The following is a 24298-nucleotide window of genomic DNA, read 5'->3' as shown; positions in this document are numbered from 1 at the left end:
ATCGCGCTGGCTGCTACCAGCCTCGCTTCGTGGAACCGTAAATCCGCTTAATGGGCTGGGTGGGAATTCCAGCTCACCTCTGCTAAATGGGAGCTCTGATGCTGCGTGCGGGGCACTGGAAGTAGCTGAACTGAGACCTTATTCAGGACCAAATCACCCCCCGACCCCCTCCCAAAATAATAATAATCCCTCTGACATTCTGGCTGCCGGCGGGACACAGGCGGCCTTTGTGCTCAGCCGTTCAGGGGACCCTCTGTTGGTGCAACAGCAATGTCCCTTTGTGCGTCCCGTGTGCTGGACTGGGACAGTGAATGGAAGGTTCTGCTAGTGTTTATTTTCTTTAAAAAAGCTGGAGGGGGTGGAGAGGGGGAGAAGGAAGCCGGCTGGGAGGTTCATGTTCACATCCTCCGCTTGGAGACACCTTGTCTTTGCTCCTGCGCTGCTGCTGCCCCCTCGGCTGGGCGCCTGCACAATGAGGGCTTGTGCAGCTCTGGCGGGGAGAGCGGCGCGCTCGGCTGCTGGGCGCTCGCAGAGGGGGATGGAGGGGACCCCCGGAGTGTGCGGGTACGACTTCCACACAGCTCGGAGAAAATGCAAATTCCTATGGCTTGGAGCAGCTGGGGAGAAACAGGGTCTGGATTTGTTCTGGTTTTTGGCCGCGCTTAGTAGCATCTTCTATCTCAGGCTCTTAAAAAGGTCTGTGAGGTCGGTTTCCTTTGGAAGCAAACCGAGAGCAACTCCTTTAGGCAGATGGGTAAGACCAGGCTTAGCAGAATCCCTTGTCTGATGATGGGCGAGTAACAAGCGACAGAATTGGGTGCCAACCTCGGTGCTGTGCCCCCGTGAGCATGTGCTCCTGCTGCGCCCAGACCCCGGGCACTGAGGGATCACCTGCCTCCTTGGCACTAAAATCCTGAGACACTTTCAGGAGATCCACGAGTGCAGCCTGTCCTGCAGACCCCATGGCGCTGGGCTTCGGGGTGCCTGTTTAGTGCCCTGCAGGGCAGAGACCGCTTGGAGGAGGGGGTGGTGAATCCCAGCACGGAGCTGCCTGCCCTGCAGCTGGGCTCCCCCTCACAGCGCTGGTCGGCTCCGGAGGAAGGACGGCTAACAGCCATGGGCCGGCGCACGTGGTGCGATTGCTGTGACCGGCCTCATGCCGGACCCCTTCTCCGTCCCCTTTGTGTCCCTTCCCAGTTGTGCGAGGCTGGCAGGCGCCCTGCGGGGAGGGGCAGCTCTGGACAGGGAGGGAGGGCAGGAGCTGCTCTCCGGGCTGGCATGAGAGGTGCACGGCTGCTTCTGGTCCTGGCAACGGCCAGGCCAGTGCGCAGCGGCACCGTGGTCTCTGTGCCTTCACCCCTGGTGCTGTGCAAGTGCTGGGCTGGCAGCCGGGAGCCGTAGGTGCTGTATGGGTGGCAGTTGCACAACCTGGGGCCCCGTCAGCATGTCTCACCCCGGAGCCAGAGATGGGACGAGGGGTTCATGGGGAGCCTGTTCCCATCCTCCTCCCGCTCCCACAGGCAGGTACCGCACCCTGTCCACACGGCGGACCGGGACAAAGCAGGTTGCTAAAAAATGGTGCCGTTGTGTCATGAGCAATCTGTGTATAATAAAAATATTATTTGAGCAAATGAGTCAGGAAGTGTCTGGGCCGGTGTCCCAGGCTGGCGCAGCCAAATTTTTCTGGCCTTCTGTGGCGGAGCAGGGTGTTTCAGTCCTGCTGGCTCCGGCAGGCATTGCTACGACGGTGCGAGAGCCCTGCTTGCCTGTGGGCACTGAGGGTCATGTTGTTCTCTCATCGCTTGTGGGGACGTGGCTCTGCAGTAGGTGGTTTTGTGTGCACGGCTGGAGGAGGCTGTGGGAGGTGTGCAGGCAGCCCCTTCGCACTGTGCCTTGCTCCAGCAGTGCTGGGTGCTGGTGGCTTCCAGGGATGCCGCTTGCTGCTGTCCATGTGCAGTAGGGAGCTCTCAGGAGGCCTCGGAGGAGCTGGAAGGGTGGCGGGTGTCTGTCCTGGGGCGCGTGGAGGCAGAGAGCCGTAGCTGCCAACATATGTCGGTGAAACAGGGCAGGTGCCGGTTCTCGAAGCAGCTGCTGGGTGCCCTGGCGCATGGCACCATGTGGCTTGTTGGCTCCCCTTCCCTGCCGCTGCAGCCCCTTGCTCTGTGCCCGAGGGGAGAACAGTGAGCGGTGTTCCCAGGGCCGTTACCCCTGAGCAAAGCCACAGTGTCCAGCTGTGCGTGGAGCTGTGACTGGCAAAGTCTCGCTAAGCTGCTGGAGCCAAATTGGCTCATGAGGGAGGGGAGTGGAGCTGGCGGCTGTCTCTCCAAGAGCCTCCCAGTCCATGCCACCCACTCCAGAAGCTTCTGCAAAGGCGGTCTCATGCCGCAGCGGAGTGTTTCTGTGCGTTTGGGGGTAGCCCTTTGTGACAGTTGCATTCAGTGGAACCGATACACGGGGACGAGGATGGAGGGATGTGCCTGGGGTTTTCCTTTGCTGCTTACCTGGGTTTTCTAGGTGGCATGAGGATACCCCCAATTCTGAAAGATCCCGCTTGCTCCTCTGCAGCGGGCCAGGGCTTCAGGCACAGTTGGGCATGTAGCCATCAGCCTGCTTCGTGTCCCAGGCACCTGCCAGTGGTCACTGTCATGCAGGACCCTTTTTGCCCCTTGTGTCGTGTCAAACCAGCCGAATCCCTCGGCTTTTCTGCCATGATCTCCCCTACAGCTCCAGCTTCTGGACCTGTGAGCGATGGTGGTCTCGGCTGTGTTGCAGCCGGGGGCCCTGGGGCAGCTCCACCCCTGTGGAGGGACCCCGCTTTGTGAGCAATGGCTGGTGAAGGAGGGTCTTCCTTGGGAGCTGGTGGTGGGGCTGGCCAGGTGTCCTCTGGCGATGGTGGTAGGTACCTGTAGGTGTGGGACCAATGCCGGCGGTGCTCGCTGGGACACCTGGCCCTGAGGGAGCGGGCACATTGTCCTTTGGGGGTGTGGGGAGACCTGGAGGGGACCAGGAGGCTGATGTCCCGTCCCATGGGGGAGCCGGGGTGGTGGAGCCATCCTCCATCACGGCTGGCATCCTGAGTGGTGACTGCTTGGTCTCTTTCTCCATGTCCCCTCGTCTCCCACAGTGGAGAACAGGCAGCTCACCCTGGACCTGCAGACAGAGAACAAAGGCAGCGTTGTCTCCGGTGGAGAGCTGACGATTTTCCTGGACGGGCCTGCTGTTGATCTGGGAAGCTTGCCTAATGGCAGTGCTGTGACAGAGGGTGAGTGCCGCCCGTCTCCGCATGCATGCGGTGGCTCTGAGCACGAGGCGGTGAGCAGTGGCGGGGAGAGGACTGGGGCTGAGAGCACGGCCCCCAGGACCTCTGAGCAAGCATCCGAGTGCTAGCAGCCACCTCCTCTCCCAGGTAAGGCTCCGGCCCCTGCCCGCCCCAGCTCTGGGCTTGTGCACGGGCTCCCGTGGGAGCGAGCATGTGGTGGGACAGGAGCGGGAGCGTCGACAAGCTCACGCCCTGCCTCCTTGCCGGTGTGAGAGGAGCGGCCCTTCTCCGAGCCCTCCACCAGCCGCCCGTGCGTCTCAACCCCTTCCCTCTCTGTCCCATGTGGGCTGGGGAAATGGCTTCTGTATTTAATGAACTGCTCAGAAAAGGGCTTCCCATGGCAGAGGGCGCGTAGAGACACGGACTGATGTCTGACCCGTCAGGGCTGCCTGGGGAGCAAGCAGAGTTTGTGCTGGGCAGGGACTGGTGCATTGCTTTCCCTTGGCTCCTTCCCTTCCTTTCTGGGAGATGAAGCCTGTGAAATCTGGGAGTCTTAAATGCAGCCGCTCTCCTGGTGCTGCCAGTTCTGCCAAGTCCTGCGTTTACGTTCCCTACTGCTGCGCTCAGAACCACGGGGTGCTGTGGGGACAGGCTATGCTGTTGCACAGCGGTGGGAGAGGAGAGCACCCCAGCGTAAGGGCAGGGGGTCCTTGTGTGCTGGTGGGTCTGTCCTGCAGTATGTGGAGCTGTTGTGCTTTTGGGTCTCCTTTCTGGAAGGAGGGAGGGAAGGAAGGAGGCTAGAACTAGTGGGTGCCTCAGTCATTTTCTTCACCCACTTTTTCTCCACTCATTCAGGGTCCCAGGTGCCTGGACGGGACCCCAGCAGCATGGCTGCAGCCACAGAGGGCAGACACCAGCCTCCCAGTACAAACTGCTTTGGAAGCAGACCAAGGTAAGGGTCCTGTGCTGGCAGCACCTGTCAGTCCGTTACTGGGTGGTTGCTGTGGCTGTGAGGCAGCTGAGAAGTGTCTGGATCATCCTTGTGCGGTGGACCCCACTCCAGATCTCCCAGTGAGCCCCCAGCAAAGCAGCCCATAGGAGGTGTGGAGCAGGGGTGGGCTGGCCCACCTGGAGGACAGCAGAGCTGGGAGGTGCTGAGGGGTGGCCATAGGGCCGGGGTGCGGCTGACCTGAGCCTCTCTTAAAGTATTTGTTTCTCAAGGAATATCAGGTCTGTGATGACCCAGAGAGTTTCCACCAGTTGCTCTACTGGCAGGGGAGGGAATGGTCTGTCAGGGAGGTATGGGGCAGACTGTGACTAGGCAAACCAGCAAAGGGCTAATCTGCAGGGGTCCCCTCAAATGGGGATTACGGGGACCCCAGCTCTTGCCTCGAGCACAGCCCTGGCCAGGCACTGGGCCAGGCTGGGAAGCACAATGCCCGTCTGGGCGATGGTCACAGGGGGACGCTTCCGAAGGTCCAGGGAGAGCAGGAGAAGCAGAGCAAGCAGAGCTGCAGAGAAATAACAGCTGCTTCCAAAGGAAATGAGATGCTTGGGCACCAGGCCATCCTGTGCCTGGCACGGTGCCCTTCCTTGCCTTCTCGCTGGGCTGGAGTGGCTCAGCGCTGCTCCTTTTGGAGCTGTGGTTATCGAGAGACGTGTCACGCTGTCAACATGGAGTTGAATTTAACACCTATTTATATTTCCAGAGCATGGCAGTGGCCCAGCAGCCTATACAGATGTTCTGGTTAGAAGTGTGCCTGTAGAGAGGGCGCCTGCAGCCTGCCCAATACGAGGCTCTGCGTGCCCCCAGGCTTAGGAGCATTCTCAGCAACAAGCCCCACACCTTGAGCTCTTCTGCTCCTTCTTTATCTGCCAGGCACATACAAGAGATGAGCAAAGGGGAGAAATGTTTTCGGCTCTAAAAAGTGACCCTGGCCCTCCATATCACCTATTTGTCTCCCACCCAAGGAGGGAGTGGGATGGGAAATTGGGACCAGATTGCTGAACACAGTTTGTGTCCTTTTCTTGTGGCTGCTCCTCTTGATTCCTGCTGTCTGGGTGTTAAAGCCTTCTCACGGGTGAGAGAGTGCTCAGTGTCCTGATGAGAGCTGGACTTTGCGGCCACTTAGCTTTCAAGAGGGGCTAGAAAGCCTGCAAAGAAAGTTCTAGTTTGGGAGGCTCAGCCTGGTCACTAGGTGTGACTGCTTATTTCTGATTCCCGACTGCTTTCCGATTGTCTGTAAGTAGTTTCTGCTTTTGGTGTTGTCTCGACCTGTGAGTGTGCGAGAGAAGTGTGGTGAGGTCTGGCCAGTACTTATGCAGGGGACCTTCAGAGAGCTTCCAGGTGTGCCTGCAATCATTAAAAATCCCATGGCTGCTCTGGTATGGGAAACTTAGTAGCCAGTTTTCAATTAATCCTAGGCTCACCTGAATTTAGGGTTGTTCTGGACATAACTCCACAGTTTGATGTAGTACTGCTACATAGGGCAGAGCATTGCTGTACGTACCCACCATGGAGGCAGCTGCCTTCTCCAGAGCGGAGTACGGGTCCTTTGCACATGGGAATGCTGTTTGATGTTTGCTCTGTTTATATGCAGAGCCGTGTTTATTTTCATGGGCTTGGTGATGGATGCTGGCAAACTCGCTCGCAGGCAGGACGGAAAGAAAAGGGTCATTCTTTGCTCCTCAGCTATTTCTACACTGTCCCCTCAAGGGAAACTGCTTGGTCAGGGCTTCTCTTTCTTCTCCTGAACAAATGTCATCTTGGGATTTGCTGCTAATCTTGGTGACAGGGTGTGAAATTCCACAGCCCTCTGTGTGCAGAGAAAACAGAGCCCAGAGGTCCCTGGCTGAGGGCTGGTGCTGTGGGTGCCGAGAGGGTTGCTACAATCCCCACTTGTCTTGTGGTGGCCAAAGGGGCCTCTTATGACAGCAGAGAATAAAGTAGCTTGGTTCACTGCTCGCTCTGCGGGGAGGCTCTGGCTCGCGAGCCACGTCGGGTATTGCGATCTAGGCACGGCTGTGAGAAACTGCTGTCACCTGTCAGGAGCTTGTGCAAACTCAAGTGATTTCTTCAGTGCAGCATGCTTTGCTTTCTCTGCTTGTGTGATGTCCAAAAGTCACCGCTCAGCTAGCGACGGGCACGAGCATCCCTGAGGGCAGGCGGCAGACACACCTCCGGGTCACTCAGACGAAGTACATCCCTTTGTGAGACCCCTTGCTCTGCGAAGCCCCACGTGTGGCTGCGGGATGTCCCCGGGCATGTGGCTTCTGGTGTGACGCAGCAGCAGCGAAAGGCTGGGGGAGCTGCTGTCGCTGGTTGCAGCCCTGGCACAGGCAGGGGAGAGGCAGGCAGTGCTGCATGGCTGGTGTGCTGCCTGCTACCGCAGAGGGGCCAGGGGGTTGCTCAGGGCTGTGGAGAACAAGCCATGAGATGGGTCTTGGGTCAGCTGGAAGGGGGTGGGTAACAGGAATAAACTGGGTTCGGGGTTTTGGAGCCAAGCGCCAGAGCCAGGTTTGGGGTTTTGGAGCCAGGCGCCTCTTCGGCTGCATGTCCCGCTGCTGTGGCGTGAGGGGGTGTTTTTCCTGCCCCAGCTCCAGGGTGCTGGTACATGGGTGCCATCTCTGCTCCTGGCACTGCAGAGGGCTGGGTGCTGGGAGACGTGGCTACCTACTCCCCCCTTTGCAGGGGCAGGGGGAATTTCTCAGCTCCGTGTTTCAGGAGCCGAGCCCCCGCTGCCCATGTGGCGTCGGGGCTCTCCTGGTTGTGTTTCCTGGTGGTCGTGTCCCGACCCCCTGCAGCTGGTGCTGGCTCCTGGCTGCATGCTCTGCCCTCCGTCCTCTTCGGCCACAGTTTGCGATCTGGTGTGCTGAGTGAGACCGAGACTGGTGCTGCCACCTCTGCTGGCGTCTTGTGCCAGGACTTTCTGGCCACCGCAGTGGGAGGAGGCGGCTGTTCCTGGGTTTCATGCCCGGGGCCCATGTCAGCTTCTGCAGCGTGGGGGGCTCTGCCTTGGCAGAAGCGGGGAGCTGAAAGGTTGATGTCACCCTGGCTGACGCCACTTTCCTCTTTGGCATCATCTGTTCCCTCTGCCTCTGGCCCAGGAGGGGCGATGGGGCAGAGCACGCGATGGGGCAGCCACCCGAGGACCGCGATGGATGGGGGGCAGCGGGGGTCTTGCCAGCTGCCTGGGAGGTGGTCTGCCCTCTGCATGCCCCGCTCCGTCCCGCTGGTGTGGCCGTGAGAGGCTGTTCCCATCCGCGCTGTGACTTGTTTTCTCCCCGCTCCTATTTTAAGAGCCCGTTCCCAGCCCCGCCACTCTCACGTGGCCTCACTGGGTTTGTTTCCATGCATCTATTAAAAGACAATGCCCAGATGGGAGCACTCGTAGGAGGGCTGGGCTGGGCGGCGGGCCGGCTAATTCAGGCCTGGTAACCCTGTGCGGCCGGCTGGCAGCCTGGAAACATCCTGTTTTGGTTTCTAAAAACTCTCCAGGCAGCGCTTAGCTCATCTGTGCTGAGGAGGGCAGGGACCAGATCTGTCCCGTGCCTCGGGGGCCGCTCCCGGCAGGGCTGGCTCCTGCCAGCGGTGCCACCTGCCCACTCCCCTCCGGCTGGGGCTCCGGGGGCCGAGCTGCCTCCTGGCCTCGCCACGGGGCGAATGTGGGGAGGTGGGTGCCGGCCAACTTTCAGGAGGCGTGTGGTGCCGGTGTGCCTCGCTGAGCCCCATGGACGGGCAGCGAGGGGCAACTTCACCTCCTGATGGGGGGAAGAGGACCCCGTTCTGCGCCTGCAGCTGCTCCGAGTCCCCAGGTGCTGGTGGCCAAAGCAAACCCCCAGCACGTAGTGGTGTCCTGGGGGTAGCCGGGGGTTTCTGGGGCGAGATCACTGTCTGAGGAGTGCCTCGAGGAGCCCCTGTGCAGGGCTGCCCTCCTGGGAAGGTCTGTGGCTGGTTGAAGCGGCCTTGGCAGCTCCTGCTCACAGGCTGCTCTGCCCATGGCTCTTATCTGATCTATTTTCAACAACGATCTCCTGCTTTCCCATGTCTCCTCCCGATCCCAGCCCTTCCTCTGCCCACTGTTGTGAGCTGCTCCCCAAGGAGAGTGGCTTCGGAGCGAGTGGGAGGAACCGAGGGCTTGCTGGAGCTGGTGAGGGTGGCATGACTGATGCTGTGCCCTGTCGCTGCCAAGCTGCTGTTCCCTCCCAGCTCCAGCCCTGAGACATGGGGACAGTTTGCGGGTTTTGCCCTTTTAAGGGGAGAACTTGGCTGGGGCAAACAGACTTCCTAATCCCTGCTGTCCTCACCCTCTGTGGTCGCTGTCCCGGGCTGGGATCCTGGGTGGAGGCGGCTGGGCTCTGCCTCTGCTCCCCTGGCCCCCGGATGCGGGAAGGCAGCATCCCTCCCCTCCTGCCCTGCCCTGTCCCCCTCCCTGCTTGCAGTAATGACTAGGCTTCTTAATCAGCCTGAAAACCCTGAATTCTTGAATGCCTTCGGGCTGCCTCAGGGCAGTCAGAGGGGGAGAGCTTGCTGAAGGGGACACGGTGGCAAGGGAGGTCCAGCGTGGCCCAAAGAGAAGACCCCCCCCTCCCCAAGAGATGGAGCAGCCACATCCGAGCCGGTCACAACCTGCGCCATGATTTAAGCTCCCGTCTTTCCCGGCTGCTTGTTCCCTCCTCAGCCAGAGGCCACAGCTGTCCCAGTTGTCCCGGCAGCGGCGAACACTTGCACCTTCCTCACCTGCTTTTGTGCAAAGCTTGTAGCTGGGCGGGAGGCACGGTGAGGGTTCCCGCCGGCGCCTGGCGCGGCACCACGGTGCAGGAGCTGGCGCTGGTGTGGGATCTCTCCTGGGAACTTTATTGCAGGGGTGGAAGGAGCAAACTGCCGGTGGCCGTGGCGGCTTGGTGCTGCAAGCAGGTTTCTGGCTGTGGGTGCCCGGGGCCGTTCCTCAGCACGTGGGGCAGCCGGGGTGAGCACCTGCAAACAAAAGCAAGGTTTTTGGCACCCAGGTTACTCCTCCATGGGACTCCGCCACTGGCAGTCGGGTGCCTTGACCCGTGGGCAGGCTGGCAGGTCTGAGTAAGCAGCATGAAGTTCAGGGCTCTGCCGGAGGAGCAGAGGCATGTGGCTGCATCCTGGCCGTTCTCGGGGGAGCCCGATGGCTGTGCTGGGGGAGAAGTAGCACAAGACGGAGGCAAAAAGGCAGGAGTAGGGTTTTCTTTGTGAGGCCAGTGGTGTGTCTCATCTCCTGTGTTTCTTTCCCTTGCAGGACGCACCGGCATGCAGGTGGAGTGGCCAGGCAAAACACGGGGAGCGGAGAGCAGAGTCCCAGCACCAGGAGCCGGCACCGGCAGCAGGCCAAGAGCACGCAGCACGCCAGCATGGCCAACGGCACAGGTGAACCAGTGCTCGTGGGAGGTGGCGGGGACAGAGCTCGGGGCTGCGTTTTGTGGGAGAAAATGAGTTTTTGCTAAGATAACGGATCTTGTAGTGCCTGGGAATTTCCTCCCTGTGAATTGATTGATTTTTATTGATTTTACTTTTGATAAGCTGGGCAGCTCCGCAGAGTGCACTGGTAGGATCTGTTCTGCCTGTCGTGAATAATTTCTGTGGCTCCTCTCTGGAGTCTCCCTGACAAAAAATACTGCATCCAGCACCAGGTGTTTAAAAGGATACTGGGACAGCAACCTCACTGATGCCACAGCAAGGAGGACAGTTATCACAGCTGAGTGGACTTTTTTCAGGGTTGGGAGCGTTCAGCTGAATTTGCCCATCAGTCTCCAGCGAAAATGTTTTGAGCTCTTTGCCCACCGACGTGGGGAGGAGCAGCTGTCTTGTCGAGCACCAGAGAAGGCACAAACCAGCCTCTCAAAAGGGGGCTGATTCTTACGCCAGAGGGTATTTCTGGAAGGGTTTCTCTTGTCTTTTCTTGGGTTTGTTCACCAAGCCATAAATACTTTGTAGAGCAGGGTCTGGGACCTGCTGAGTGCCTGACTACGAAGCTACAAGTGGTTTATCTGTTTTCCTTCTCTGGCTCCATGGAGCTGGCCAAGCAGTGCGGCATCTCCTGCTCCCCTGCACTGCTTTTGCAGGCCATCCTTTCTTTTGCTTTTATCGGAGACCTGGAAGGAGAAGCAGAGTGCTTTGTTTCGGGTAGAAAGAAATGTTTTGTTCAACCCCAAAAGGAAGATTTTTTTTTTCTTTTTCCGTTTCATTGGAAAAACCTGGAGCCATGCAATTTCAATTTTGCCAAAACCCATTTTGGGAAGGGAGATGGGGGAGCGGAAGGCTGATGTGAAATGCTGCCTTTCCGCTGTCACTCCTGGTCCGTGCTCCCCTCCCCGGGGCTGCGGCTCGCCTCCGCCCTGTTTCGCGCAGCGCTGTACCAGGAGCGAATGCTGCGTGGTGTCCCCTGTGCCCACCCAGCCCTTCCCAGTGTCCTCGCTGTGCAGGGGACGCTCCCTCAGGCTGTGGACAATTTTTGTTCCTGCGACTACAACTTGACTCCCTGGCTTTGGTTTATTTAAAACATGTTTTATTGTCCCAGCCCCAGCCTCCCCCGTGGCTTTATGACTGTGCCGTCCTCGTCGCTGTTTACCACTTGCCTACCTCTGTGTCTCCCACAAGTCCTGTTGGTGATGATTTTACACTTCAGGATGGGAGATGAGTGTTTCAGGTTGCTGGGATTAGGGCTGGACACCCGGTCTTGCGCTCTGTGGAATGCCTCTGGAAACCATCCTCTTCCTCCTCAGTTTAGTACATTTTGGTGATATTATCATGTTTTTTGAGCACACTGTTGCAAGAACATCCCCATTACATTTGTCACTCAGAGCTGTAATTTCATCCGACAATAAAAGGAGATTATTTCATGGCATGTTTTCTCCACAGCCACGTTGCTTAACCCTAGCTGTGTTCCCTCCGGAGCCCTTCCTTGTCAGGTGAACTTTGGATCAGCTTTTCCCCTGTTGTGTCCAGGACTGAGATCAAACTGATCACAGCGTAGTTACCTGGGTCATTCTGCCGGTTCCCTTTGAAGATTAGCACAACGTGTTTGAAGCTTCTAAAATGGCCCTTTCCAAGGCTTGCTAGAAATGAGTAGCAGTCAGAGACCTCCTCACCCGAGTCTTGCAGGACTCCGGTGGAAGTTGCTGTGAGCCTGCTGACCTGGAAACCTTCATCGTCCATAGATGCTGCCTGAGGGGCTCCTTTAGTTGTTGATGCTGTGTACCAAGATTCATCTGCTGCTGGAGGATGCTGTCCTGCTTCACTCCAGCCGCAAAGCAAAAGCGTTCTAAGTAGTCTGCCTCTTCTACAGAGCATCTGTAGTTCTTCAGTCTCCCATCTGTGGGGGTTTATACCGTTGTGAGGTTTTTTCCTACAATAATTCTAAATACTTGGGCTTGTAGACACAGATACTTCCCTTACAGTTTTCTACATTTCTCAACTCTAACTTGTGGAGCTCTGTCTGCATCCCTTACTTCTTTGTTACTTGTTGCTGGTTTGTTTTTAATGCTTTTGCTTTGCCACTGAAGCCAGGATGTCTTGTAGCGAAAGTTATCCTCTGCTGGACTGCCAAGTCTCAGGGTTTTTTGGCTATCTAATAAATATTTGTCAAACAAATTCCCTTTCATTTTTTTTTCTGGTCTGCATTTTCCTCCTCATCAGTTTTCTTTGTAATTTTCCTTTGCTCTGTCTCTTCCCTTTTCCAAAAGTTCAGTGAAATCCAGCAACGTTTAGCTCTTACCAGTGCAGCAGCCGACTTGCTGAGCCTGGGCTTCCCTCTGCCTGGGGGGAACACTGCGCCGGCCCTTTCTGAGCTCCTGCTCGTTACCTGAATTCCCATCAGGCATGCAGCACGTTTGCAAGTGGCAGAAGAGATACTGAGCACAAATGCAAAGTACCCTCTGCTTTTGTCTCGGGACAAAAGGCAGCGGCAGTGGTTCACAGAGGGATCTGGCTGCTGGGTGAAGGGGGTGCTGCCTTTGCTGCAGGCTGGGAGCACCGTGGGTCCCATGCTTGGGTGGTAGTGGCTGCCACCCACCACGTGCTCTGCTTCCAGGGCTGCGTGGGTGTGGTAGATCAGACGGGCCCCCCATTACCCTTTCTGGGTGCTAATGTCTCTACCCTCTGCTTTTCCAGTGAACGGAGATGCAGCGGGTGCCGCAGACATTGAAGAGGAAAGACCGGCAACGGGAGAGACCGTACCGACCGTGGCGGTGTCAAGCGTGGCTGACAGCTCTGTCGCTCCTGCCCTTCCTGCCCTGACCAGCTCTGGAGAGGCAGAGGAGGCAGCCTCCGGCTCCAGCGCCCCACCGGCCCGGGCAGCGGTGCTAGCCCTGGATGCTCTGCCCCCCGGGTAAGCTCTGCCTTCTGCTTGAGACTTTCTGTCCCCTGACAGGGCCAGCACAACAGAGTGCCTGTGGCCCTCGGGGAGGGAGGCAGGGCCCTGGAAGGGCGGCTGGGGGGACACGAGCAAACTGGGGCACTGCTGTGTGCTGGAAGAAGAGGATGTTTGAGGGAGGGGGTTGTGCTGCACCGGGAGTCGGTGGAAACGTTGGTGCTCAGCAGGGCAGAGGGGGCCTGGGAGTGCCTGTCAGGGATCCCTGTGCCCTTGCTCCCCTGGCACAGCCTGTCCTCCCTAGGCCTGTGAGCCTGTGACTGTGCTGTGGACTCCTCTCTCCTCCTCTGGGCTGGGGTCTGATCTGTGTCCGCTCTGGGTCTCTAGGGTAATGAACAGTGAATCACATCTCTGCAGCGAGCAGCCTCTCAGTGTCCATGCCCAGGGGAGCAGCAGAGTCCTCTGCTCTCCTGGGGCCGCTGAAGGGATCAGTCAGAGGAAAACGCATGAGGGAGTGAGCATGGATTTCCAGGGAGCTCCCTCTGAGCAGGAGGGCATGAACGTGCACTCCAGAGACACCGTGGAGGCATTGGCCACTGCTGGGGGGAGGTGGGCAGGACCTTCATATAGCTGTGCCCATTCATCTCCCTGGTGCGGATGCTCTGCATCCTCCTCCTCCTCCTCCGTGGGATGTGGGGAAGGGGCTGGGAGGAGAGCTGGGGCCGGCTGAGCCATGCCGGCGGGCTTGCTGTCTCTTGGTGGGGGTGGCGGGCAGGCTCTGGGCTCAGCCCCCCTTCCTGCTGCAGCTGGGTCATTCTCCCCGTGTATTTCAGACACCTTTAATTCTGGACTGAAAACGCAAAGCAGCGAGGGCGGGGGGGGGTTGAAAATGGCTTGTGTTTCGTATGAAGGGAGCTGTTTATTTTCCTTTGGCTGAGGCGATGCCTGGAAGGTCAGGGCCTCGCTCGTGTGTCAGTCACAGGTAATTAGGGTTAACGGCTCAGTGTGCCTTTATGCGGGGTGTGTGAGGGTTTCTGTTCTCTGGCCTGGGCGCTTCCTGTTTCCAGGCAGCTGGAAAAGTCCAGTGCTCTGAAAAAGGTCTTTATTCCAGCCAGAGCTTATGCCCCTTTCTGCTCCTACCAGGTAGACTGAAGGTCTCCTTTTCCCCACCTCTGCACGGCCCCAGGTGGAAACAGGCTGTAGTTTCTTTCCCAGGGCGGAGAGGAACTGCGAGTATCTCACGATTAGGGTTTCCAGAGGCTCGGGGAGGTTGCAAGCCCTGCTTTCTAAGACATGCCAGACTTGCATTTACCTGGTCCAGCCGGGTGGAAGGGTGGCCCGTGTCCTCCCTGTGCCTGTCTCCCTGCGGTGCTCACACACCAGAAAATTGTGCATGTCAGAGCGGGGAGGAGGATAAAACTGTTGCACTTTGGGAGACGGCTGGAGAAGAGCAGTGAAGGTGTAGCGAGCTGTCCTCCAGGCTGAGCTTGTGGAATTCGGATCTCTGGAGACACCTTTGATTAGCACCGTGTGTATCTGTCCCTCCCTGTCCTGACCGTAGGATCTGTAGGGGGGAAAGAGGGCAGCAACCCTCTTGCATGTGCTGTCCGAGTTACATGCTCGTGCTGGGTTGGCTTGGGTAGCAGCTGACCTGCTTGGTCAGATGGAGACCAAGTATCAAGGTCTTCCCAGGTGAAGGAGAGCGGAGAATTGAGTCCGTTGAGGTCTCCGTGGTGCAAGCCCTGCCCTGAGAGCGGCCAGACCAGGTTCTGGGCTAACAGGGGTTTGCACAAGCAGGGATTTGCTAAACAGGGATTGCACAAAACACTGTGGCCCTGCGGTGGTATAAATGAGCTTCTGGGGATCTCTTGAGACCTGATCTAGGGCAGCTGATTTTCGGCTGGCTCACCACACCAGGGTATTGGTTTAGTGGTTTGGGGCCCAGCTTGGGAGATGGGGATGCAGCTGGCTGGGCTGGTGGAGGCAGCGATGTCTCAGGCAGAAGGGATGCAGACAAAACCAGGCCACTTCAGCTCTAGCAGCAGCGTGCTCCGCAGAAAGCGGTGCAGGGTAGCCCCTCGCTGGCCTGGCTCCTGCAGAGGTGGCTGTGCAGAGAGTGCTGCAGAGCCCCCGAGTGATCGCTCTTGCTTTGCCGCTTGCAGGAGTGACGTCCCCCGCAGAGCAGCCAGTCGCTCTGGCACTGAAGAGCTGGAAAGCCGTCTTGTCTCTCCTGCTTTCTGCAGGAGCCCTGCCTCATTCTCCAAGAGTCTCCTTTTATCCGTGGGAGCGTGGAAAGCACTCACGCTCGACTTCCCTTCAGCCTCTGGAGGGGTGGCAGCTTTTCCTTGCTGCGTGCTGGTGGGTGCGCTGAGCCCCAGCCTCCCTGCTTGCGCCAGGCTGCGTGCAGATGGAGTCGAGAGCGGCTGGGTTCATGTGGGGATTCAGAGCTATTTTGTCTGCTCAGATAGCTGTCTCTGAACATCTGCACCAGATGTGGCAGGCACAAAGGCATCTCTCACACAACCGGGAGTCTGTTCTAGGGGCTGGAGGGTGCTGGAAGGTGTTCTGAATAATTCCAGCCCTGACAGTGCCCAGAACCTCCTTCACATCCTCCTGGCTTGGGCAGAGCATGTTTCCTTGCGAAGCCGGGGAGCATGTGTGGCGCAGGAGCAGCCGGTCACAGCTCTCAAGGCCTTCGGCGTGGGGTCCCGGCTCTCACGTGGGGGTTTCCGAGCAGAGTGATAGCGAAAGGGGGGAGGGCACAAGAGCTGCTGGCTCCTGCATCTGGTTCCTATCAGTGATGATCCTGCGTGGGGGACGGACGGTCGTTATGTATACACAGCGCTGTCTCGCCCATACAAAGAGGTACATTATGCTGCCTGGCAGAAGGCATGGGGCTGTGGTTTCTTACATAAGGAGGGCGTTTTGTTTGGACTGCAGGGTTGCCTCAGCACTGCCACTTCACACCGTCCATGGCTCCCTGTATCCACTGCCATGGCAAGCCTTGCGGTCGGTCGGAGGGGAGCTAGCGGGAGCCGACACGTCGCACGCTTCGTGCTTGCAGCAGTGGTGCACATGGGTGAGAGCTCCCACCATCTAGCGCTTGCTAAACTGCTCATCTTCCTTGCTGGTGGCGATGTGGCAGCAGGCACGGGGGAGGAACGCCAGCTGGATGTAGGCTCCCCAGAGGAAGAGCCCGTTGTCGTACGTTTCCCTGAGCTGTCCCTTGCGGGATGGCAGACGGGATGCAGGGAAGCTCGAAAAGGCTGAGGCCTGTGAAGGGCTGGGCAAGGTGGTCTGAGCAAGGATGGGTTGCCCCCAGTGCTCCTGTTTCTGAGGCTGTTGCTGTGTGTCAGTGATAATAAGAGTTCGTCACAGCTTGCTGTTTAACGGTGGTGATTCACTGTTCGTAGGGCGAGGCAGCCCTCAGCAAATTTACCTTTCAGATCACCAGGGAGCTGCTGACCTGAGGAGCATGTGAACTTGTCACCTGTTTGTATAGGCTGTGAAACGGGGACAGTGGACATAAATCAGCTGCCACCAGCAGCTCTCCCCAGTCCTGCGTGACTCTTTGCAGTCACAAGGGCACCCAGAGGAGTTATCTGAGGGATCCAGAAACCCTCTGCCCTCGAGGACGCCTCATCGTGGGATTTCTGGTCTCTACAGCCACAGAGAAATGCTACCTGGGGGCTTGAAAGCCTCTTGTCATAAAGGACTTCCAAGTCCTCAGAGGTGTATTGATCAGAGAACCCATTGTTAATGAGTCTGGAGGACCTGTCCTCTCCAGTAACGACTGCTGGCACCACTGGTTCTGTGTGCACAAGGCTGGGGTCCCGTTCATCTGTGAAGCACCGCATGTCAGTGTGGACAGAACGGGTGGGACATCTGGCTGGGGTTGTCCTCACTGTCAGCGAGTGGTGCTGCAGTCTCTGGATGTGCCCAAAGGAGGCTGTTATGTACAACTGACCTCGGAAAGATGATGCTTAAAGGGTTTTCACAGGATGCCAACTCCTGCAAAGTCTCATGAGCGGAGTTGTGCCTTGGAGTTTTGTTTGCGAATAGTGTTCCTCCACCTGAGCCTTGTGCCGGCTCCGTATCTGGTTGCTGGTGGCGATCTGAAGCACCTGCAGTGCGAGTCTAGGAAGGGGCTTCCCAAAGCTCTGCCTGCAGTGGGCAGCTCTCCAGCCAGCGGCACTTCATAGCCCTGCCTTCTCCCTGAAGATGCCCGGGGACCTTCTGCCGTCCATCTCATGGGGTGGACACGCTTGTGTCTTCAAGAAATCCCAGCTATGCTGATTTTCTCTTTAGAGATTTCAGTCTTTTAGCTGTCCTGGTGCTTTTATGCTCGTGAAGCACTGAGCTCATTGCTACCGAACAGGAAACTCCAGGCGTTTCCCCTCTGACAACGCCCAACGCTGCCCAGGGGTAACCCAGGAAAAGGGCTGACCACCGGGCGGGGAGACAAAGACGTCTTGATCCCAGAACAGCACCGGGTAGTGCCGGCTCTGCTCTCACGTGGTCACTCCTTTGGGTGGTGTTACGCTTGGCAGCCCCTTGCTGTCAAAGGTGGATAATAATCTATATAATTCTAATAATCATAGAATCATTAAGGTTGGAAGAGACCTCTAAGATCATCGAGTCCAACCGTCAAAGGCGCAATAGGTCCTGCTTTGGACTCTTTCCATCAGAGATAACCACTGGTGACCCTAGACCTGTTCTAGGGATGAGAAAGATGCAGTGCTGCTGACTGGTAGCTTTTATCTGCAGATGTCACCTGGTCTCTGCATACGCATTAAGTTGACAGTGCTTTTGAGAAGCCCATAGGAGCGAAGCCAACAGCTCTGATTTGGGTTAGACAGTCTCTCTGCTAAATCCTGAGCCTGGCATTCACATTCCCCTCCTGCTTTCGGGGAACTGACTCTTATCTCAGAGTGCAAGATTGCCTTCCGCCCAGGGCAGAGGTTTTTCAGGCTGCCTGCGTGGCTGCTGGACCGCTGGGGTCCCCAGCTGACGGCACGCTGCCAGGGCTTGGATACACGGCTGAAGCTCTCCCCACTTCTGCCTTCCCACCTCTTTCGAGAGCGGTCTCGAGGCTGTGACGTGCGTGACCTGTGGTCACAGCAGATCTGTGGTTGTGGCTGAGGTCACCGTTTGGTGGCTTCACTGTCCCCTGGGAGGTTTGAGGGGGAGCAGGGATGGTGTGAGCCTGGGCAATGGGACATGGACACTCGATGTGTCTCCTCCTTAAGGGCTTCTTGCTTTCTGCAAGCCCAGATTTGTTCCCTTGCTGTCACAGCAGAAGCTGGTATATTAATTTCCTAGGACTTTTTGTGATAATTAATTGAGACTGAAGATTGAATTGGGAGGGAGACCTGTGGGAGCAGAAGTGTGGCAAGAGAACACTTTATCTGTCCGCAGCTGCTGGCTCGCCTCTCTCTGTTGCAGAATAAAAGCTGACAGGAAAGCACGGTGCTCCTCGGAGCTTTTACCTTTGCCGGGGCATAAACTTTCATGAATGAATTAAGGCAAAGAATGGTTTTCAGTGTAGCTGTGTAAAGCCAGGCCTCCCTATCGCACCGGCTCCCCTTAGGGACCACCTCCAAACCCAGTGCCTTGTGGCCACGCGATGTTTTTAAGCAGTATCTGTCAGCAGTGAGCAGGAGAACCGCCAAGGAGAAAATTCAGCCCCAGCCCAAACTCAAAGGCTCCCCTTTAAAGACGTATTAAGAGAAACCAAACAAAAACTACATCAAAAACTCACAGGACATAAAACTGACCCTGTGTGAAATCTTATGCCGACCCTCCTACTTTCTGGAGGAAATTAGGAATTTATGCTCCAAATTAGGCCTGTTTTCAGAAAGCAGGCTGCTGCGGCACGTCTTTGATCGCCTTGATCTAGCAAGCCAAGCAACTGCCATGTAGACCTGCTGTCATTCTTTATTTTAAATAAAGGTTAGCACGCTGTAGCTAAGCAATGCGAGGAGGTAGGCTTGCTAATCCGCCAGATGCAGCTCTCTGGACATTCTTGGTAATAAGGTGATTATTAATTATTCACAGCTCACTGATCCGTGGGGGAGGCTTGGCTGCACAGCTGCAGTCTGAGTCTGTGGGTACACAGCAAACAGTTTTCCTAGGGAGGCTGCTCGGGCATGATTTAAAGTAGACGAAGGTGCCTGCGAAGTCTCTTGGTCCTACGTGTAGCAAGGCTCCGGCTCTCGCTGCCCTCCAGGTGCAGGGGCTGAGGCTGCTGGATCCACGTTGCTTGTTCCAGCTGAACCGCTTCGCTTCATCTCTGTGTTTGAGGAGAGGACAGGCGCCATCTCATCTGCCTCGGGTTTCCTCCACGTCCTCTCCTGAGGGGTGCTGCTCTCCCCAGCTGGCCCTGGAGCGCTGTCTGGTGCGGCAGGTGCCCGGGGAGCCCTGCAGCAGGAGGCACACCACTCTGGCTGGCGTCGCGGAGGGCAGTTTGTTTTGGTAGCTCCACCTCAGCCAGGGTTCGGTCTCTGTGCTAGCAAGTATCAACTGTCTCATGACTTTTTTTTTTTTCTTCTTTCTTGCAGGTGGGAACAGCGAGAGCTGCCTAATGGTAGAGTCTACTATGTAGACCATAACAACAAGACCACCACGTGGGAGAGACCCCTTCCTCCAGGGTAAGGGCCTCTGGGGGCAGCTGGCATCTCACGTACTGAACTAACTTGTTGTATCAGGTGCACGGGAGTCTGCACAAAAGAGGAGAAGTGGATTGGTAGCAGGAAGGTCTTTTCATTCCTAGAAAGAAATGGGGTGAGATGACCAAGTGTTCACTGGCCTGAAAGCACACCCTATATTCTCAGAAAGGTCTTTTCAGCATTTGTAAAAAGGAAAAAGCTTTCCAATCTGTTGCGTTTCGACCTCTGTTAGAGGATTATTTTTTTTAAACAGTCCATGGAACATCACTGAACACTCGAGCAGCAGCACAACCGCTTGTGGGCAGAGCAGAGGGGTGGGCCTTTAGGACAGGGTGCCAGCAAAGTCCCTCCAAGGACCAGGAGAAGGGAGGGGGTGGGCCTCATGTCACCTGGAAAAACAGATGCTTCTAGATGAGGACTGAGCTCCCAGTGAGCAGAAACAGGCACGCTCAGCATGCCCCAAACCTGGAGCTGGACCCTGCACTCTCTGAGAGGCCTCTTATGTTCTCAGCCACGTTGGGGTCTGCTTATGCTCGAGAAGATGCTGCTCAGCTCCATGAGACCTGCAGGAAGCACTCCGCAAAACTCATGTCCAGGAGGGCCATGCTTTCATTTGCAGGAGTAAACAAGTCTTCAGGTCATAAAGGCTGTACAAAGCCCTGGAGGCCACGTGCTTTCCAGAAACTTGTTGAATTCTCACCTCTTTGTGCTCCTAAAAGCGGAGAAGTCAGTACAGCCAAACTGTTGTTGTTCTCTAGACTGAGTTTGTTCAAGGCTGGGATGACTAAGTGCGCTTTAACCGCCAGCGTAATGTGTGAAAGTGAAATACAAACCTGTCCTGTTTTCCTCCACGGGAGCCTCCAGGTTCCTGTGGGCACACACGCGCCAGCGTAATGTGTGAAAGTGAAATACAAACCTGTCCTGTTTTCCTCCACGGGAGCCTCCAGGTTCCTTCAGTTAACTACCTTCAGTTAAGCTGTGATCTCTGCAGCCGCTTTCTGATCCTACAACAGCTTAAAATCTGTCTGGTGTTAAAAGAGGGAGGCTGTTACCTGGAAAGGTAGGTTTGGAGTACCCCAGGTGTGCTCCTTCCCTCCTGCACAGGTCTCCAACCCAGTGCCTTGCCTCTGTCGGAGGTCAGCTGTCTTGGAGGAATGCTTACGGCATCCTGGTGCAAACTCTGCTAGTGTCTAGCCATCCCGTCTAGGCTTCACGTGCCCTTGCAGGGAGGTGCTTCAAGTCTTGCTAGTCTTTTGTATTTCCTTCTGGTGGATCTTTGTCCAAAAGAGCCCCTTCAGCTGTGAAAGTGGTGATTGTGCTGGAGCTGGGCATGGAGCCCTTGTGTTAAAGGGTATCTTAGTCTTGTGAGAGGAGCCAGAGAGCAAGTGTCTGAAGTCAGCCTGTAGAGTCAGAGTGAAATGAAAAATCACAGTCTTTGTAGCTGGACCCTTGGGCCCTGGCAGCTCTCGGCTATCTCTCCCTCGGAGGACTATGAGCTGCTTTTCTCACCTGCGTTTCTGAGAGGCAGAACTCGACCACAAATCCTCTGCTGAGCCGCTGCGCGGGGAGCACAAGGGGAGCGTGGGCAGCTGGGGAGGTGGCTCACAACCCAGTGCTCCTCTCGGTCAGCCTTTCAACATGTTCTGGGGCAGCAGCTGGATGTTCTCAAGCTGCTGCTGCATGTCCAGACCCCGGAGGCAGCCCTCGGGCGAGGGCAATGGGAGGTTCCTTGGTGTAGGACCATGGGGTGTGCCTTCTGCTATGCCTCCCGACCTCTCTGGGGTTTCCTTCTGCTGCCTTCACACCAGCATTAGCATTGAGTTGCCACATGGCAGCTGGAGGCACCTGCCAGCAGGACCTGCCGAGCTGTCTGAGGACAGACAGTGACATCTTCCTCTGGTGTTTCCAGGTGGGAGAAGCGTGTGGATCCTCGAGGCAGGTATTACTACGTGGACCATAACACCCGGACCACCACATGGCAGCGCCCCACGGCCGAATATGTCAGGAACTATGAGCAGTGGCAGTCCCAGCGAAACCAGCTCCAAGGAGCCATGCAGCAGTTCAGCCAAAGATTCCTGTACCAGGTGAGAGCGGGGGCTGCGGTGGTGGAGGTCTCACCCAGCTCTCCCACTGGTCTCACCTGGGCTGGCCTGGGCGACCCTGTGCGTGGGGAGGTGCTTGCTGGACTGTGTGGGGTCTGTCGGCTTGGCAAGCTCGGCAGAGCAGTGTTCGGACAGGAGAGCCCACGAGCTCCTCTGCTGCATGCAGAGAACCCCGTGGGAGTAACTTTCTTTTTATAAAACAGCTTGCATGGGCCTGAAGGGTGGTGGGAGGTGTCCTCAGCAGCCTGTCCCTGGTGTCCCTTCAGTGCCAACGTGGCTAGGCACACGCTTTCTCCCATGGCTCCTGTCAGCCAAGCCTTGCTGCTTACCTGTGAGGCTCTCAGGACTTGCTGCGTGCTGTTGGGGCTGGGCATATGCTGAGGAAGCTGTGGGAGCCTGCTCTGTAGCAGGAGGGGAGGTTCTCAGGGCTGAGCTCGTCCCTCCCCAAGTCTCCGTTGGACTGAGGACAGTGAGTTGGGTCCTGGGTGGCAGCAGGAGTCAGCAGCAGTAGCTGCAGGCCCAGGGTACAAGTGCTGGCACGGTGAGGGCTGCAAGAGCCAGGGGAACAGAGAGCGTGGGGAATGAGCACTGCTGGGCTCGGCGAGCTTCCTCCTGCTTTCTCCACTTCTTCCCCTCGTTCCTGATTTGGGCTGAGTAGCTGCATTTCCTTGCTCAGGGAATGATCTCTCAACAGCCCCGCAGAGCAATAGCTCCTGGGCAGAGACCACTCTTGTCCTGGTCTTGCCTTTGCTGCTGGAGCCAGGACCTGGCTTCCAGCGGTGGCGAGCACCCTCTGATAACCAGGACCGTGCTGACAGCCGTTGTGCTGCAGGGTGAGCAGTGCTTGGGTCCAGCACTGCTGGAGCATTTCCACCTCCCGGAGCAGCGATGTCCCAGTGCTCTCCACCGTCAGTTGGCCATGTGCCTTGCAGAGGCTGTGCTGTGGTGTAAAACAAGGCTCTTGCCAGAAGGTGGGGAGGTCTGGTGGGGCAGGTGTGGAGTAAAGGTGGGTAGAGCAGGGTGACCAACTGCCCATCAATGTTTAGCTCCTCTCGGAGAAAGCCAGGAGGCTGACGTGTCCCAGCAGCGCTGCTAGTGCTGGTGAAAGCTCTGTGCTCCAGCGAGGAGCTCAGATGCTCTCTGGGAGGGGTTGCAGAGTCCATCCTCCGGTGCCGCTCCGCATGAGACGCAACCAGGGCAGCTCCCCGGGGGTGCGGGAAGCTGCTCTGCCCCTTTCCTCCCCCTGCCCATCTCTCCCCGGACAGCTCGCCAGCCCTTCTAAGCCTCGTGGCAGGGGGTGGACCGTCACGGCTCTGCTGCTCTCGGCACGCCGTTTGCAGGACTGCTGCGGAGGGGTGCGCAAGAGGGGGCTTCCACCGGAGGCCGAACGGGGCTCCGGGCCTGTCACTCGCTCATGTCTCCACCAGCGCCAGCTTTGGAGCTGCTCCAGCGCTGCGTGACTTGCCCTGGCCGGGCTCCGCGGAGTGCAGAGGGAGGGACTCGTGCTCCAGATTTAGCCTGATGAAACGATTGTACTTTTTGTTTCAAGCTCTCTGCTGCCAGCGGTGATGGCTCCTGCTCTGCCTCCTTCCCCACAGGGGCTTTCTGCTTTGCCTTGCCCTCCCGTCTCCAGCATCCACCTGCCCTCCTTGGTGGGAGAGGAAGGTGGGCAGGTGATGAGCAGCGCTGCAGCCCTGGCCGGTGCAGAGCCCTCTCTGTGCAGCCCCTGGGGGAAGCCGCAGCTGGGGGGGCCGGGGTGCAGCCAGGGACCGCTCTGCCAGCAGGCGCCTCGGTGCCGCAGGGCTCCCCGGGCTGTGCCTGCACGCAGCATCCCTTGCACCGAGGAGTCTTGCCAGCATGAGGGGCCAGGTTGTTCCCAGGGGCTGTGGAGAGATGCAGGAGGGCCGGCTCCCAGGAGCTCTGCCCCGGGCTCTTGTGTCTCTGCCCTGTTAGTTTTAATTAGTTATTTTTAGGTCACAGTGAGGTGATACCGCTGGATGTGACTCGGCTGCGTCTCTGGCCAGCCTGTCTGGGCAGGGAGGGAGTGGAGACTGCCCCAAGTCCGAGGCACGCCGTGCCGGGCTGGCTGCTGCCGGGGCAGTGCCTCCTGCTCCCAGTCCTGGCACGTGGGGTCAGGTACAAGAGATGAAGCTCGGAGAGGCACGGACTGTGCCAGCCCCATCCCTGACGTGCCTCAGGACATCCCCGGGGTGCTGGGCTGCCGTGGGGCACCCCGAGTGCTGGTACCTGTCTCGGAGTGGGGGGCCCTGGCACCCCAAATAGCAGCCATGCCTGGGCCTGGGGCTGCCTCCTGTTCCCGGGCGGGAGGGACGGGTCTTGCTGCGGGTGGCATTTCCTGAGCCCAGGCCGACTCTGATCCCCAGCCCAGCGCAGAGGGCTGGGATGCCGGCCCCTCTCCAGCAGCTGGGATTCAGGAGGTGCAATGAAAATGCCTTTTTGGTAACAGTGCGTTTCTTATTTAACCATTAAAAGCACTCGCAGGCCTCCTTCTCCCCTGAACCCCCGACTGTCGGGGCTGCGCCTCCATCCCCAGGGACCTCCAGTGGAGCTGGAGACGGTGGGGGGGGTGCTCACACACAGGGGCAGCGGGGCAGCACGCCAGCCTGCTCCCCCCCATCCTGGGGCATCCCCCGGTTCAGGCTGGGTGACGGCCGCGGGCTCTGCCTGCCCCGGGGAAGAAGAAAGTTGCTTTGTGCGGCAGCCCCCAACCTGCTGGGGGGGCGGCGGGGCGCGGAGCCGCCCGTCTGCGCGGGATGAATGTGGCCTCAGTGCGAGCGCATCCCGCTCCCTGCCCGGGGAGGAGGAGGCCGCCGGCCCGCCAGGAAGCGCTGGGCGTGGACAGGGCTTGTGGGAATGATTTCATTGGAAAGGCCTGCGATATTTTTTCCCCTCTTGTGTGTGGTTTTTGGA

At 57.8% G+C, this 24298-nt stretch overlaps 1 protein-coding gene across 1 annotated transcript in view; it reads left to right on the top strand.

Moving 5' to 3' along the window:
* WWP2 (WW domain containing E3 ubiquitin protein ligase 2) overlaps positions 1–24298 on the top strand; it is a 44231-nt gene that overhangs the window by 5584 nt on the left and 14349 nt on the right. Inside the window, exons 4-10 of the mRNA XM_009289436.2 lie at positions 3125–3262; positions 4115–4211; positions 9529–9656; positions 12187–12198; positions 12399–12615; positions 19158–19247; positions 21175–21349. Of these exons, the coding sequence (XP_009287711.1) occupies positions 3125–3262; positions 4115–4211; positions 9529–9656; positions 12187–12198; positions 12399–12615; positions 19158–19247; positions 21175–21349 (857 nt within the window). The remainder of the gene's footprint in view (positions 1–3124; positions 3263–4114; positions 4212–9528; positions 9657–12186; positions 12199–12398; positions 12616–19157; positions 19248–21174; positions 21350–24298) is intronic.

Source organism: Aptenodytes forsteri, unplaced genomic scaffold, assembly GCF_000699145.1.
Source record: "Aptenodytes forsteri isolate BGI_AS27 unplaced genomic scaffold, ASM69914v1 Scaffold269, whole genome shotgun sequence".
Taxonomy (NCBI): domain Eukaryota; kingdom Metazoa; phylum Chordata; class Aves; order Sphenisciformes; family Spheniscidae; genus Aptenodytes; species Aptenodytes forsteri.
Note: the sequence above shows the minus strand (reverse complement) of the source record. Positions and strands in the feature narration are given on the sequence as shown.